The 16,153-nt window shown below is 35.5% G+C and overlaps 1 protein-coding gene across 1 annotated transcript; it reads right to left on the reverse strand.

Annotated features, from left to right (window-relative positions):
- Positions 1–14,104: 14,104 nt before the first annotated feature.
- LOC112171128 (protein FAR-RED IMPAIRED RESPONSE 1-like) lies at positions 14,105–15,264 on the reverse strand. The gene is made up of 3 exons (XM_024308357.1): positions 15,213–15,264; positions 15,039–15,119; positions 14,105–14,943 (listed from the first exon to the last, which is right to left on the reverse strand). The coding sequence occupies exons 1-3, from the start codon at positions 15,262–15,264 to the stop codon at positions 14,105–14,107; spliced, it is 972 nt and encodes a 323-aa protein (XP_024164125.1).
- Between the last annotated feature and the right edge of the window lie 889 nt (positions 15,265–16,153).

Genomic DNA, 16,153 nt, shown 5'->3' on the forward strand with positions numbered 1-16,153 from the left:
CCTTTCAACTGTCTAGGATGATTCTATATCTCTGAAATTATGGCTAAAAGAGGATCACAATATTGAGATGATTTTAAAATGGTATTCTTTGGTTAATTGAGATATATGAAAAATATGTGCCTTGTAGTGGATATGGATTTCATGACTTTGGTACAGATTATGAGCATGTTAGGATGAGTTTTGATTCATAAAAACCCATGTGAAATATTTGAAGCCATGTCCCTTTTTCTTGGAATGAAATGAAACTATATTCATATTTTCTTGGCGATGTTTTCATGATCTCATTATTCTTTCATTTGATTGATTGCTTGCCATAGATTAAGTTTGATGGACTAGAGAATGCTAGAATTCACTCTTGTGCTTGTTGAGACGTTTTATCAATACATGGCTCTGATTCTGGAAGGGATAGAGGCACCCTAGGAATTACCACCATTGCCAAATAAACTTGTGTCCCTATTTGTGCCCGTCGTGGGACTCCCTTAGATAAACCCCTTTGAGCCTACATTAAGCCTTTTCTTTCATCACCCTTAAAATCTTTAACCTGAACCTTAGTATAGTTATAACCCTACCCTTTGTTCTAAGAACTTAGTGGAGCTAAGAGGAGACTTTGCTTAAGGATTTTGCGTCAAGAATGAAGGATGAGAAGAGGTGAAAATTCAAGTGTGGGGGTAGGCTTGTCCATGAAAGAAAATGTATGAAAAAGCAGAGAAAAAGAAAGTGAAAAAGAAAAATTGCACGGCTAAAAAGAAAAAGAAAGAAAGAAATGTCAATGGATTTTAGTCCCCCATACTTGGTGAGTTTGGAGTTTACTTTGAATTGAAGGCCCACTACAGAAAATTTTGGCCTTTGTCCAACTCACTAGAGTTCAAAGGAAGTTTAGAGTAAAGTTTGGGCCCAACATGAAGACATTAGGCCCTTTTGTATAGCCCCCATGGGATTATGATGTTTTTGCATACTTGGTGGATTTCTAGAAGTCTCTCTACATTTACATGAGCTCTGCTAGGTTTTTAGGACACTTTTTTAAATTCCCTACCTTTCGTTTCTTTAAACCTTAAGCTTGACCCCACTACAACCCTTAAGAAGACCTTCTTGATCCTTAAGATGGGACAGCCCTTGATGTGGAGATGAGTTACAAGAGTTGAACCTATGACTTGGGTCCATCTGTGCAAGTAGTTGGTATCTTTCATGAGATCTTTAAAAGAAAAATATATACATGTTCTTTCGTTTCATATGATATGTGATATACTTGCTATCTTTCACATATACTTGAGTGTATAAGCTTTTAAGCATTGCCACGATCTGAGAGAAGAAAGAGTGGATATACCTTGTGAGGATTTGAATCATACTTGTCTGAAACATGCTTAACAGAAACCATCACCATTGTTCCAACCAAGTCCTACTTGTGTATATGTAAATTATGTGTTTTAATTAACTCTCGAATGCCTAAAAATCGATTCTTGGTGAAGTGCTAATCTTGGTGTTGTGAAAGTAAGAGATTGCTGAGACAAAAAGTTGAAGGGCAATAGAGTCTTTTGTGTGTAGAGTCTTAAATTTTCGTTAGGTCTTAGTTGTGTCTGTGTTGTGATTTTGCTAAGGGACTAGCAAAAGCTAAGTGTGGGGGAATTTGATAGGAGCATTTTAATGCGACGTTTTAACTGCTTTTTCCCTACATTTCCTGCGTTAATTCCTTAAAGAATCCCTGTTTAGGAAAGTTTCCATTCTTTGATTGGGAAAGTTCCTTATTGTAGAAAGTTTCCGTTTTTGTAGTTTCTATTTCTCATTTTTAGCAAGTTTCCATTTTAGTTTAGGAAAGTTTCCATTTTTAACTTTTAGTAAGTTTCTATTTTCATTTTTGGAAAGTTTCTATTTTTCGTTTCAGGAAAGTTTCTATTTTTAGTGATAGTTTCTATTTTCAGGACCTCGGAGCTAAAAAGTGGAAATGAACTCATGAAAGGAAAGAGGAGCTTGCGATCGTTAAGGGGAGCAAAAATGAGACACAAAGGGTCACACAAATGAGCAGAAATGAAGAAATAAGCTTTCCTGTTCCAACCAGGAAACCTTGCACAAAGGAGGAAAGCATACCAAGCAAGTTTCCAACGCAACCATGAAAAGAAAATGGAAAAATGAAGTGTCATGACGTTAGAGGATGGCAAGGCTTGAAGTTGACGCAACAAGGCCCAAGAACTCTATGAATTGACTTGGATTTTCGGCAAAATGGATCAAGGCCCATAAAAACCCATGGAATTAGGTTTTGTGACGTATGGATGTACCCTAGGGATGTTTGCCGTGAAATACCAAGGGGAAGAGAGAAAGTTGGCGTGAAAATCAAGAAGAAAATAAAAGATTATGCCAAGAGATTTTCTAGGAAGAAGTTAAAGGAAAGAAGAAGTGTGGACATCAAGAAACGACTCAAAAGGCGTCTAGATTCATTCCTATATTCCCTAAAGGTATTTTGGCCGAAATAAAAGAGAAAAAATCAGAATATATTCATGCAATTTCGGCAACAATATATTAGGGAATCATCTTGGAGTTTTGTGATTGGTTGGATGACACACTAGGGCTTACTTGGCAAATTATCATTGGTGGAAGCTATGTGGAATTATTAAATTAATTCTATGGAAAATAAAAGGAATATCACGGCTTGGAGACCAAGTTTGGCCGTCCCCTATATATACTCTTCATCCCTAGACGTCTCAATCATCCTATAATTCAGAAATTTACTCTCTTCATAACGTGAAAGCTCTCCCCATTCTCTAGTTCATCTTCTGCGATTTCAAGCAAGGGAAGAAGAAGCAAGAAGAAGCCGTAAGCACCTCCACTAATCCACCTTGAAGTCGTGAAGTTTTGAAGCTTGCTTTCGAGATTCATTAGTTCATCATTCGAATTCTTCATCACCATCTCCATTCACAGTGTAATTCAACTTTCTTTCTTGTAATCACTTTTGATTTCCCTTGTTTGATTCGTATGAAGTTGTTGTAGTTAACATTGATGTTTGAACAAAGTTTAAATCTGAAATTTTGTGATTGAATGAAGATTTCGATTCTTATGTTGTGATTCCAACGTTGCTTTTGTGTGATTGTTCAATTGAATTTGCTTAATTGATATCTCTTATATGTTGATTCTAATTGGTTCGAAACTTTTAGGGTTTATGTATGAGTGGTGCTAGATTTAAGAACATGATTCAACTTATTGTTTTGTGAACTTGAATCGAAAGTAGTAAAGGTTTCAGACAGAAATCGAATTCAATTGAAAAGGATTGCAATTAGGTGGACTTTTTCATACTAAGTTGCACACTTGAGTTGATAGCCTTTCTATGTGTTTCATGCGTTAAACATGTTATGATTGTCTAGCTTTCTAGAGCTTGAATGCATGTTTGATAGGATTAGTCTTTGTGCTTTCACTTAGGTTAATTAGCATTGAAAAGTAAAATATGGGAAATCGTTTGCTTCAAATGTTTCACATGATCAACTCCTTTCTCATGACTTGGAAGAACAATTGTAGGGTTGAATTGAATTCAATTATGAACTTGGTTTTGATCTTTGTTTCTTATGTTTCATTCTTGTATTTGTGTTTTTGTTTATACTTAGTTTTAATTCTTTCTTTTAATTTTCGAAACCCAAAAACCTAAAATCCCCCCTTAATTCATAAATAATATGTACTTGTGTAAATGTTATACTTTGTTTTTATTTTAATTGTTTAATTGTCTTACAATGACAGGTATACCCTCAATCCCCGGAATAGAACGATCCCTACTTGCTTATACTACTAATGATATTTATAGGGTTAAATTATATGCTTGCTTTGAGCGTATCAAAACACAAGTTTCACAATGTAATGAAGACTCATCAATGCCAACAAATAAAGATTGCATAGTTCTATGCATTACATTGAATAAAGGATGCCCTAAGCTTTTGTGCCATAACAAGACTTCATTCAGCTATCTAGAATTTGAAGTCATAGCAACTAGGACATTCTTCTTTGGTTTCTCCCTGGCATAAGCTTGATCCAAATGAAATAGTCTCCCTCTCAGATACCCCTTGCAGATTACTTCCCTAGTTAGAAGATCTTGAAACACAACATACATGGGAAAAAATGTCACAGAGCATAAGGATTGAACATTTAGTTGGGAACTGCAATTAGGTGGCGAGACAAGTCTTGTATATACAACACATCATGCAATACCAAGGTAGGTGTGACTCTTATGGACCCAATACCTAGGACTGGGAAGGACTCACCATTGACATTTATAACATATGACACATTAGGGGCGGATAAGATAATGAAATACTTCCTATCATAGGTCATATGATCTAAAGCACCTGAATCAATAGTTCAAGTATATGAACCTACAAAGTTAGAAATTTTTAAAGCCATGTCAACCTTACTAGTACCTCGGCTGAAATGTTTTCTAGCTAGGTATAGAACACTGAAACTGCTTGCCCATCCTGCTTCATCCTTGTTGTCTTGTACAACAACTCATAGATCTGAGAAAAGTCTGATTCAATCAGATAGAGATCATTGAGGGTCTTCCAACTTCTGCAGCCGTATCACACCCACTGATAAATTGGATCACCTTGTCAGTCATACCCTTATACAAAATTAACAGTACAAGTCCATCAACATTTTTCCACTTGAAATATTCTTCACTCCCTTTATTCGCCGGCACTTGAATGGTACCGGTGACATGATTCATCTTGTGGATTCCACGAATGTGAGCTGAAATCATCTTCTTCCATGTCCTTTAATTCCCAAGTCCATTCAATTTTGCTCCTTTGAATGAACCTGAGAAAGAATCTAGGTTTTGAATGGAAACTTCAACTTTTTGAATACCAGAATTGCTGGTATTCCCTTCTTCTAGAAATGGAGCATCAGGGCTAGCCATTGGAATACCAATTGAAATAATGTCCAGTGGAATTGAGACAAAATATATGTCAATCGGTCGAGAGGTATTGATCGACTAGTTAGGAAGCCCCAGTAACCCTAGTGTTTGAGCCCAAAAGTATCTTTGGGCTAGGACCAAGAAGGACAGGCACCTTGGGCCGAATCAGTGGCCCAAACTATAGAGGGTTGGCCTCGCGATGCACGGAGAGCAGATTGAGGGTTCCCGCGAAAGCCCAAAACGGAGCCCATAACCCGTGGCGCCGAACAGCAATCATCAAAGATTCCTTGTCCACGTGACGATTAAAGGAAACAACGAAGGTTTCCCTGCAAGTAAGGGAATATGTTGGGTATATAGGACCACGCAATCACCTTTTATCGCACAAAAACAGGAATCTATCATCATGACTATATTAGTGCGCTACCATGGTGGAATCCTCGCGAGGATGAGCTTAAATATTATACCCCAGTTGCCCGCATCCAATGGGGAGTCAGCTTTACTCTTATTCTAAGCATATCCAGGTTAATTAAATAATTAATCTGAAATATTCGCCAGGACTCCCGAGGTATTGCGCCTACAGGACATCTATCCTTGATCTAGAATAGAATATTCTACATTCTTCTAGCGAGAATAGCCTATATAAGAGGCTAGCACGAAAGAGCAGAGGACAGCCAATCAATCAATTAATCTCTATGATTATCCAAGCCAGAGGTAAGGCAAATACTCTAACGGTCAGATTAGAAAAAAAGTACTAGTTTATCTAATTATATATATATATATATCTATATATATAATTAGAAAAAAAAATATGAAACATAAACAAAGTACTAGTTTATCTAATTATATATATATATATATATAATTAGGAAAAAAAATTTGAAACATAAACAAAGTACTAGTTTATCACAATCAAACATTATCAATCCAAAGGTTCAAATAAAAGGTTAACACAACTAATAACAAGTTAACAACCATCAACTTCATTCAACTTCGACAACATTCTCAAGGTCTTCATCTTCATGATCAATATTAAACAAAACCCCTCTAATTGTGGTTCATCAAGTGAAAGGTTCACAATTCACAAATTACTAATTCTGCCATAATCACACATGTGCTACAAATAGGTATCGTGTCATTATCATATGAACAAAGTAACAATACTGGTCACAATCATAATTAACATCACTGAAAGTAGTTGAATTATCTTGACCAAAACCCACAATATCTAAATACTATAGAAATGGAAGCTGGAGATTCAACTAGATTGAAACCAAAGATAATGGCTGTGCAGGTAATCAATGGGCCAAGAAGGAGAGGAGCCATTAGAATATATGTAATGGAGGCAAGGGACCCGGCCATTAGAATATATGTAATGGAGGCAAGGGACCCGGCCATTAGAATCAATAAACAGATCGATCGAGAAAAGCAAAGAGGATAAGAACTAGCTAGCCCATAGTTGCTGCTATACACACATCGCATAACAAATATCAGAAGAAGAGGAGAAGTCTTGAGCAGAAAAGATTCCGACTTGTGAAGAAGAGCAGAAGAGGAACGACTAAGTCAGAAGAGAAACGCTCGATCTGGGTCTCGTCTTTTGCATAAGAGAAATGATGAAGCGGCTGAGATAGTGAGATTACCTCGCGTCTCTCTCTCTCTCTCTCTCTCGATCTAGGTCTTTTTTCTTTTTCTTTTTTCTCAATTTTTGCAGAGTAAAAAGTCAGTATTACTCACGTTTCCGATTTATTTACATTATTACGTTTCCGCATAGGATACGGACGTATCCAAACCGTTTCCAAATCAGGATACGCGTTTTCGAGCCGTTTCGTACCCGTTTCCCAGATGGATACGGGATACGCCGGCAATTTCGCGTTTTCGTGCATCATAGAGTAAAAGTGACGAGCAAAAAGAGGATGAGAATAGTATCACATGTCCTACTATCTCTAAACTCTATATGAATAGAGAAGTCCTGTTTAATATCCAGGCAAAGATTACGATCATCCTTCGTCGTTGGAATACATTGGTGAATGATAGTACAGGTCCTAAAATAAGTTCAAATGGATCTAATTGTCTCATTAATGACCTCCAACTCTGCCTGGATGTGATAGATGGTATCCTTGATCGCTGGGATGATTTAGCACCTGTACCTAAAGCAGCCCATGATCACTAGCCATTTGTGCTGTCTTCTTTTTTGTTCTTAGAGAGAAATTACAGCATCTATTACCCTTTTCTTTAACTTTTCATTGAAGGCCCACAGTTGAAAGAGAAATGTTGTGGAGTGATAATGAGAAATATATCCTTAAGCTTCTCTAGGAGGACTTATGGCAGTAATACGAGCTTCTTTGGGAGGACTTGTGTTTCTTATATGCCTTGTGGCAGCAATATGAGTCGGATTAGTGGCTTAACTATTGGATGATAATAAGTTTTCTTGTTTTTTTTTTATTTTTTTTATTTTTATTACAAAGTATTCTTATTTTCTGTTGAATTTTGTATGTTTTTTAACATGTTGGTATTTGCTTCTTGGGTGCATGCCATTTGCATTCAGATGCTATTTGAATGACCTGGCTGCTAACCAGGCTGATGACAAGGAGGCTGATGACAATTAATTCTTATATAGCTGCTGAAATGTCTTCTGCACTATCTCAATGTTGTATTGTTGTTTTCTTTTCCTGAGCGGCTAATGTTGTTATAACTGCTATGAGTGGTGGTGTGTATGAATATAAGTATTGAGCAGATGTTAGCGCCTTTATGAAAATTCAGGTTGGTTGGGATTGGACTATAAAAGTGAAAAGTTTTGGTAATGCAACTTATTCTTTGGAATTTTTTGTTTCTTATCCATAATATTTAGGAACATAAGTGCTTCAAGCACTTCGTTCTCCCTTTGTATGAATATGGGTTTACTTACAGAGTCACCGTTTTTTATTTGGATTTAATTTAGTTATTTCTAGTGGTAATGCTAGGTGAACCACCAACCACCTAGAGCCCACCTTAGGTGGCAGCTTATGTGGCGTATCCATATCATCAAAGTATAATTTCTGATTTTTATATTTTTATTTTTTTCTTAATTACAAATTTTTTTTTCTTTTTTTTTTCTTCCTTGATTTTATTTTTAAACCCTTTTTTTTTTTTCTGTGCAATCTGATATGCGAGACGTCTTCTTAGACGTTGTTTTCTCCTCAACTCCTCTCACCCCTCCTTCACCCTCTCACCTCCTCTTCAATTGATCAACATCTTCTCAATTTGATTTCGGTTTCCTCGCAAGCATCGTCAACAAAAGCTCTGCCTAAACATGATTAGTTTTTTTTTCTTCCCCGAGTATGAAACCCGAATAGCATAGCATGTTTGGAATTAGGGTTTAGGGGTTAGCATGTTTGGAAGTGGATTTGAATTAGGGTTTAGCATGTTTCTTGTGTTCTTTTTTTATCCTGAATTATTTCTAGCTAGTTTGCTGCACTGGAGGCCGTTTCTCTTTGTTTACTGTTGTCGTGTTTCTTAATATGTAGAAATTAATATTTTCTATTCATTCCGTGCTTCAACGTGTTTATAAAAATCTCTTAAAGCCATCCGTAATTATAATGAATTCAGCTATTGGATGTCAATTCAAATACCTTATTGTCTGCATAATCCAGGGCATAATAGTTCAATCAGATATACAGGCTTATTCATATGATGTTCATATGTAGTAGCCTATGAATATTTCGATTTTGCTTCTCTCTTCTCCTAGCCTGATTGTGGATATCGAACTTAGTATTAGTAGATCATATTGGCTACGAACTCAATAGCCTTCTCTACTGCTTTGGTTTTTTTTTTTTTTTGGGGGAAAGGGACTGCTTTGGTTCTATATGCGCATTTTATTTACTCATCTGCATCTGTTCAGTAGCCTACATGTATGTTATTAAACTTCTCCTTTGCCTTGTTTCTCTGATGGTTAATTGTTTTTCTCTCTTTTTTCTTTTTTAGTGAAATCACGAATAAAATGTGTGTGTGTGGGGGGAGGGGGAGAAGGGGGGCGGGTGATACACTCAAAATGAGTGTCAATTTAAACCCTGCATCGAATTGTAGTATGAGTAAGTAGGGTATCGTTCTATCCGGGGATTGAGGGCGCTCCTGTCATTTACACATCAAAGAAAAGAATTATTAGTTACAAGTATATAATATATACGAAAATTACAAAGAATTAAGGGAATTTCTAATTTGATCTATTAACTAAACTAATTAACTAACTAACTAATTACAATGATCAATCAAACTATGAATCAAAATAGATAAGGGGTGATACGAAATATGTATGATGAAGTTAACAATCATTAACACAAAAACGAGTTTTCTAATCATAAATCACGGATCAAAACATGTGAATGAAGAAATCAATCAAGAACAAACCATGGACGCATGCATAAGTTCGTATTACTTCCCTTAGTTAAATTAACTAGATGAATGCACCATAGTTAACCCTATTAATCTTGCAATTACTAGTGGTAGCTAATCACTAACAAAAACATTCTTAACGCAGTAAACACATTGATAGTTTGATTGATTTAAGCCAAGAACACAAGTTGGAACGTCATACAAGCATGCAAGACTCTTCATTGATTTATCTAACGAATTATAGGTTTTCCACTTAGCAATTAAGACCTAGAACGCTAGCAATATTAATTTGGATTCAATTACATGCTCAATATTCTAAGTTTGCAACAAAAGAACACAAAACACATAAACGGTGAGATTGAAGCACAAAATCAATGAACTTACATCATCACATATTGAAATCGCAATTTATGTCTTCTAGAAACATAAAACGTTTTCATGCTTCATAATTATCGGAAACTAAACATCAAAACATAGACTTTACTCTACCAAATAATCGAAACATCCAATAAAACCAAAAACATAGAACGCTATAGAATCTGATTTTTAAGTTACAAAACAATAAAACCAAAAACAAAAGATAGAAAGACATGGTTACACTTTTGAAGAAATTCAAGAACACAAGAAGGTCTACAAAGGTGGTGGAGGATAATGACTACGGCAAGGATGTGTTGGAAATGATGGAGCTTTGCTTCACGGCTTCAATGCTTGAACAATTGGAGAGGATCCGAAATTTAGAGAGTAAAGGGGAGGATTTGCGATTTTGATTTAGGGTTTCATGACATTTTTGAGTTGTGGAAGGGATGAACGTGTATGGAGGGAGAGAGTTGGCTGAATGGAGTGAAGGAAGATTCTGAAAAACGTCCAACATAGTATGTATATATAGAGGAAGCTTTAGACGTCAAACCCTAGCTCTCCATCTTCAATTCTGATTCTCCTTCCTTCTTTGTGTTGATGTCGACTTCTTTTTGAATTTTCTCATTGGTCTACATCATCATGGCTGCAATATATCCTCAAAATCAGATCAAATATGGAGTAGAGACCTTCCCAAATTCGTACAAAAAGATATTCACATCCGAAACTCTCTTTATTTGCACAAAGCCGATTTCCAGGCAGCTGACCTTCGTGCACTAAATCGGCCATAACTTCTTCTAGAAAATTGATATTGATGAACCGTAAAAAGCTCTGGAAACTAGACCTCCGTAGATTTCCAACCATATATTGAGCTCAATTTAGTTAATTCTGAGCTGTCCTCAGGGCTCTATCGAAGTTGACTGATCTGCACAGGCAGATTCCTAAAAACTCTCTTTTTTTGGTATTTCCGAAATCTTCTTGAATCTTCTATGTAATTAACTGAAAAAACCAAATAAAATCGATTTAGGACTTCTTCAAGATGTCAAGAAGGGTCTAGAAACTCATGTGCAAGTCACATGGTTCAATTTTTGGGCCAGGCTTCTTAATTGGACAATTTCAAAGCCTATTCCTTCAATTGCCGAAATTTCTTGTGCATTCTAGAACATTCTTGAACTATCTTGAGTCATCTTGAAGCCACAGTATCTTCTAGCACCACCAGGACTCCTAGTATCATCAGGTTTCCTAGTCCAACTAGGACTCTGTCATTTCTCATTTCCGAACATCAATTTTCCGAGCTCACTCCTAGTTGCATTAGGATTCCTACTTCAACTCTGATTCCTTTTCCTGGTAGAACTGGGAAAGCTTCATTTCTCCATTTCTTCTCATTTCTGCGTCACATTTCCTCCTTACCTTCATTTCCTTCATTTCCAGTTCTTCTTAGCTCATTTCCTGCGTTTGAAGCTCAAATGTACCTAAAAACACAAAAGTAAGTCAGAAATGATATTGTTAAGGGAATAACTAAGTAAAATATAGAGAAAATGATACTAAAAACATAGAAAATATTAGTCTGATCAGCGGGGGGAGTGGATTTGATTTATGGTTCTATGTTATAAGCACAAGAGTTAAAGCTCCCAGACCTTGTTTTGGAGCTTACAACATATAGCCATAAAATATCACAACTGAACAACCTAGAAACATAATGCAATTTCAACTAGCCATATTCAATCTTACATAGATTTGCTTTTCATGTCAATCTTTAACAAGATTATAATATGTTACTACTGGTTTCTTGTTACAGAATGTTATATAGATTAAAATTATAAGTCAAGAAGCCGGAATGCACGCAGTTCACAAGAACCGATATGTCATACTCCCAAAGGACTTTGGAAAGTGTTATTAGAAGCCTCAAGCCTGATATTGACTTTAAATTCTACAAATGATCGGGTGTTGGAAGTTCATATGACATAGACACTAAGGTTCTGAAGGGGCCTTGTTAAATCTTATAGTTACCTATATGGCTTCTTTGCCTTACAGCTCATTGGAAGGCGTTTCTAACTTAATGTCATGTTTGTCTTGAGCTGTCAAGTGAAACGATACTGTTGTTTATTGTGATATCACAATTCTTCTAGCTTGTAACCTGATATTTTTTTTTTGTTCTAAGCATGTGTCAAATTTATAAGAATACTTTCATGTTAACTAGAAGATGAGTCAAAATTACAAATTATTAGAGGATTATTCCTTCAGCAAAGTAGAATGGAATTTAATGGAGTGCTAAGCAAAACATTAAACAAAATGTTGATATAATTGACCCTGCTTGTATTGAATGATTGTTTTCTATTAAAATGTGACTTAAAAATCCTTCAACTGAAATATGGGTTACACACGAAAATGCCCAAAAAAAAAAATCGCAGTCCTAGTAAGTTGAAATCAAGTCACTGGTCACCATTTGCACTCGAACTGGATTATATACTTTACCTGTATCACATCAATTTTATAGTATCAAAAAAAAAATGTATAAAAAATAACTTAATACACAAAGTTCGAATACATACCTTCAATCATTTTTTTCATTAAATTGTTTCCAACAATATTTTGGATGGTATACAAACTCTTTTTGGATTAACATCACTTTGTGAGGGTGATAAATCCTTTAAAATGCAAGCACACAATGTATTAGAAGAATCTCTAGGCTCAGAATTATGATCCTACATAACACAATAGAAAAAGTCACTTTACCTTCAATCATTCTCCTTCATGATTAGGCTTTTTATTGGATGAAACATTATTTCTTCTAATTTGTTTGTTTTTGACCTCTTGCTCTTTCTTAGATTCAGTCTTTTTCAATGGCGGGCGACCTCTTGATTTTGACCCTACAGAAACAACATAACAATACATAATATGGTATTATTCTTAGACAAAATGAAAAATTAATATCTGTTAAAAAAAAAAAAAGACTTTACACTATTATGTTGCATACCTTCACTCCTACTTCTTCATTAGTACTGTTCCCACCACATTTGTTCTTTTGTTCTTTTTTTTACCTCTTCCTCTACCTTAGATACCTTTCTTTTAGATGGTGGGCGACCTTTTCTCTTATTTACCAATGGAGTAAGTAATATGTTGACTTGGATTTGAAATACCATCAAAGTCGACAGTCCCATTTCTATTGATAGGTGAGCCAGGAATTGGTTTAGCACCACCACTAGTACCAGTGTTCTTGGACTCATGTTTGGATAGTTCATCCTTTAAGTTATGCAAACAAGTCATAACAATCATGCACTTATCTTCAGAATCGTATGCTAGCTCCTTAATGTCATCAAAATTCTTCTGCATCTGGTCAAGTCTTTATGATTCAGGTCTAGCATCCCATCCGCCATAACTGATTTTAACCCTTGTGTGGCATCTCTTCACATCCTTCCTCCATCTTCTCATGATATATTTATCTGGAATCATGTTTTTTTTTTTTTTTTATGACAAATCAAAACATATATTGCATGCCTGCATAATATACCTCTAAACTGAAAGAGGCAACAATTGCAGTCAACTTCATCCTTCTCTTCATTGAATGAAACATGAAAATGAATAGTTTTCTTCATCTCCCCAATCTTGATATCTTCAGAAACTATGTACTATAAAATTGAATTATCCACTTCAACTGAAATAAAGTCACAATACATTTTACTTGTTAATTCATCTCGAAACTCTTTGAACTTTGAAGTTGTGTAGATATCATGTACTTGTTTTTCCATGTCATAATGAGTTGCACCAGGAAGACTATATGAGAAACACTTGAAATCTTAGTAGTTCTCTTTCTCCACCTTACTTCTGAATGCTTTTTCATATTGTTCCACAAACTGTTTCAAGGTAGTCTTGGAATTGACATGGCCATCAAAAAATCAATTCATACTTTCACTTCGTTGTGTGGTAGACATTCCTGCCCAAAAACAATCTTTAACGAAGCTTGGAACCCTGCGATTTCTCTCCTCATACATGACATTCAACAATTATTTTCATGCAACTCATATTTCTTAATCATCTCGTCCCAACGTTCTTCAAACTCTACTCGAGACAATGAATCATAAACAATATTTAGCAAGGTCATCGAGATAGATTCATATTTTGTATATCCTCTCAACTTTTCAGGAATCTTCTTCAATATATGCCACAAGCACCAACGGTGCCTAGTATTTGGAAAGACAATCTCAATGACATTTTTCATGGCTCTATCTTGGTCAGTAATTATTCCATTAGGAGCATTCTCAGACATGCATGCTAGCCAAGACTTGAACAACCAAACAAATGACTCAGTATCTTCACTTGAAATCAAACCACATCCAAGCAATATAGATTGCCCATGATGATTGACCCCTACAAATGGAGCAAAGGGTATTTCATACTTATTCGTCAGGTAAGTAGTGTCAAATGTAACAACATTGCCAAATTCTTGGTATGCCGCCCTACTCCTTGCATATGCCCAAAACAAATTTCTCAATCGACTCTTTTCATTTATATCAATGGCATAGAAGAAACTAGCATTCTTAGCTTGACCCCTACAAATGGAGCAAAGGGTATTTCATACTTATTCGTCAGGTAAGTAGTGTCAAATGTAACAACATTGCCAAATTCTTGGTATGCCGCCCTACTCCTTGCATATGCCCAAAACAAATTTCTCAATCGACTCTTTTCATTTATATCAATGGCATAGAAGAAACTAGCATTCTTAGCTTGCAAATCCAAAAAGTAAGTCTGGATTGCAATAGCATCACCTTTCTTGAGCTGCAATCGCCTAAATTTTTCAATGTGATTTCGAGCATCCTTTTCTAAAAATGGTACATTCTCATATCCCTGAGCTTCAACAACAATTGAGTTAAAACTCTTGTTTAACCCTATTCTAGCAACATCATTTAGTTCAAGCCTCCTTTTTATTGATGAACTTAATTCACGATTGACTGGGAAATAACGAGATTTTCTTAGACTCAAACCATGGTTATGCTCAAGCTTTGTAGAATTGATTTTCCACTTTCCATCAAGGGATTTACCAAGTCTAATAAGTGTCTTGCAATCAGTCTTCACACTTGGATGCGGCTTTAGAGAGTTACTTGACTTACTTTTAAATTTTCCTGCTCGACCACATGAAATAGTTATATATTTTGTGATCCCATCATCACCCTTTCTTGATGTTCTCTTTCTCACTGGGAATCCTAATTGCTTCCCATATTTTCTATAATAGTCATATGCCTCATCAATAGAATCAAAACTCATCTCAACACTGGGCACTTGCATTATTTCTTCCACCTCATTTTCTTGATCATTCTCTAAGCTCTTTGATGAATCATCCACTGTTCCTAGACAATTTACGTAATTTTGTCTGTTCACATATGTGCCAGCAAAAAAAAAAACTCTTCATTATCTCAAGAAAATTTTAATATAAACAACATACCTTGGTCATTAGTGAGAATAATTTCTTCCTCCTCATTTTTTTGATCATCCTCTAAGCTCTTTAATGAATCATCCACTGTTCCTAGACAATTTAAGTAATTTTGTCTATTCACATATGTGCCAGCAAAACAAAACTCTTAATTATCTCAAGAAAATTTTAATATAAACAACATACCTTCATCATTAGTGAGAATAATGTCCTCCGAATCGTTGGACGATTGTTCCATTCCTTAAGCACCTGAATATATCTAAATAATTTATCCACATAGGATTTTTCCGAAGTAAGAACTGTCTGTGACAAGGGAATATGCATTCAAGGCTTTACTATGTCTGTTTGCTTTGGTTACATGTACTAGCTGGGTTAAAATTTAATATTTGTGACGGTCTATTCACACACTAGCATGCATACATTTGGATTCGAACTACATATTTTATTTCTTACCATGTTGACATTCCAGGTAAGATTTTTCAGTTATATTTTGTTATTAATTTCTGAAAGTGAGGTAATAGTAGGTATTTGTATAGTGACACAAATAAATCCAATAACCAAATTTGGATGTCAACAATATTTCATACGATATTGTGGCAAGAAAAAAGTTGCAGAAAACAATTAACCATCAGGGAAACAAGGCAAAGGAGAAGTTTAATAAAATACATGTAGGCTATTGAACAGATGCAGATGAGTAAATAAAATGCGCATATAGAACCAAAGCAGTCCCTTTCCCCAAAAAAAAAAAAAACCAAAGCAGTAGAGAAGGCTACTGAGTTCGTAGCCAATATAATCTACTAATACTAAGTTTGATATCCACAATCAGGCTAGGGGAAGAGAGAAGCAAAATCGAAATATTCATAGGCTACTACATACGAACATCATATCAATAAGCCTGTATATCTGATTGAATTATTATGCCCTGGGATTATGTAGACAATGAGGTATTTGAATTGACATCCAATAGCTGAATTCATTATAATTACGGACGGCTTTAAGAGATTTTTATAAACACGTTGAAGCACAGAATGAATAGCACATATTAATTTCTACATATTAAGAAACACGACAACAGTAAACAAAGAGAAAAGGCCTCCAGTGCAGCAAACTAGCTAGAAATAATTCAG

Source organism: Rosa chinensis, chromosome 6 (genome assembly GCF_002994745.2).
Source record: "Rosa chinensis cultivar Old Blush chromosome 6, RchiOBHm-V2, whole genome shotgun sequence".
Lineage (NCBI taxonomy): Eukaryota > Viridiplantae > Streptophyta > Magnoliopsida > Rosales > Rosaceae > Rosa > Rosa chinensis.

Coding starts and splice junctions, on each gene's coding strand:
- LOC112171128 (XM_024308357.1), bottom strand. CDS start 15,264: ATGGAACAATCGTCCAACGATTCGGAGGACATTATTCTCACTAATGAT. Junction 15,120..15,212: donor TATTCTCACTAATGATGAAG/GTATGTTGTTTA, acceptor TAAATTGTCTAG/GAACAGTGGATGATTCATTA. Junction 14,944..15,038: donor TATTCTCACTAATGACCAAG/GTATGTTGTTTA, acceptor TAAATTGTCTAG/GAACAGTGGATGATTCATCA.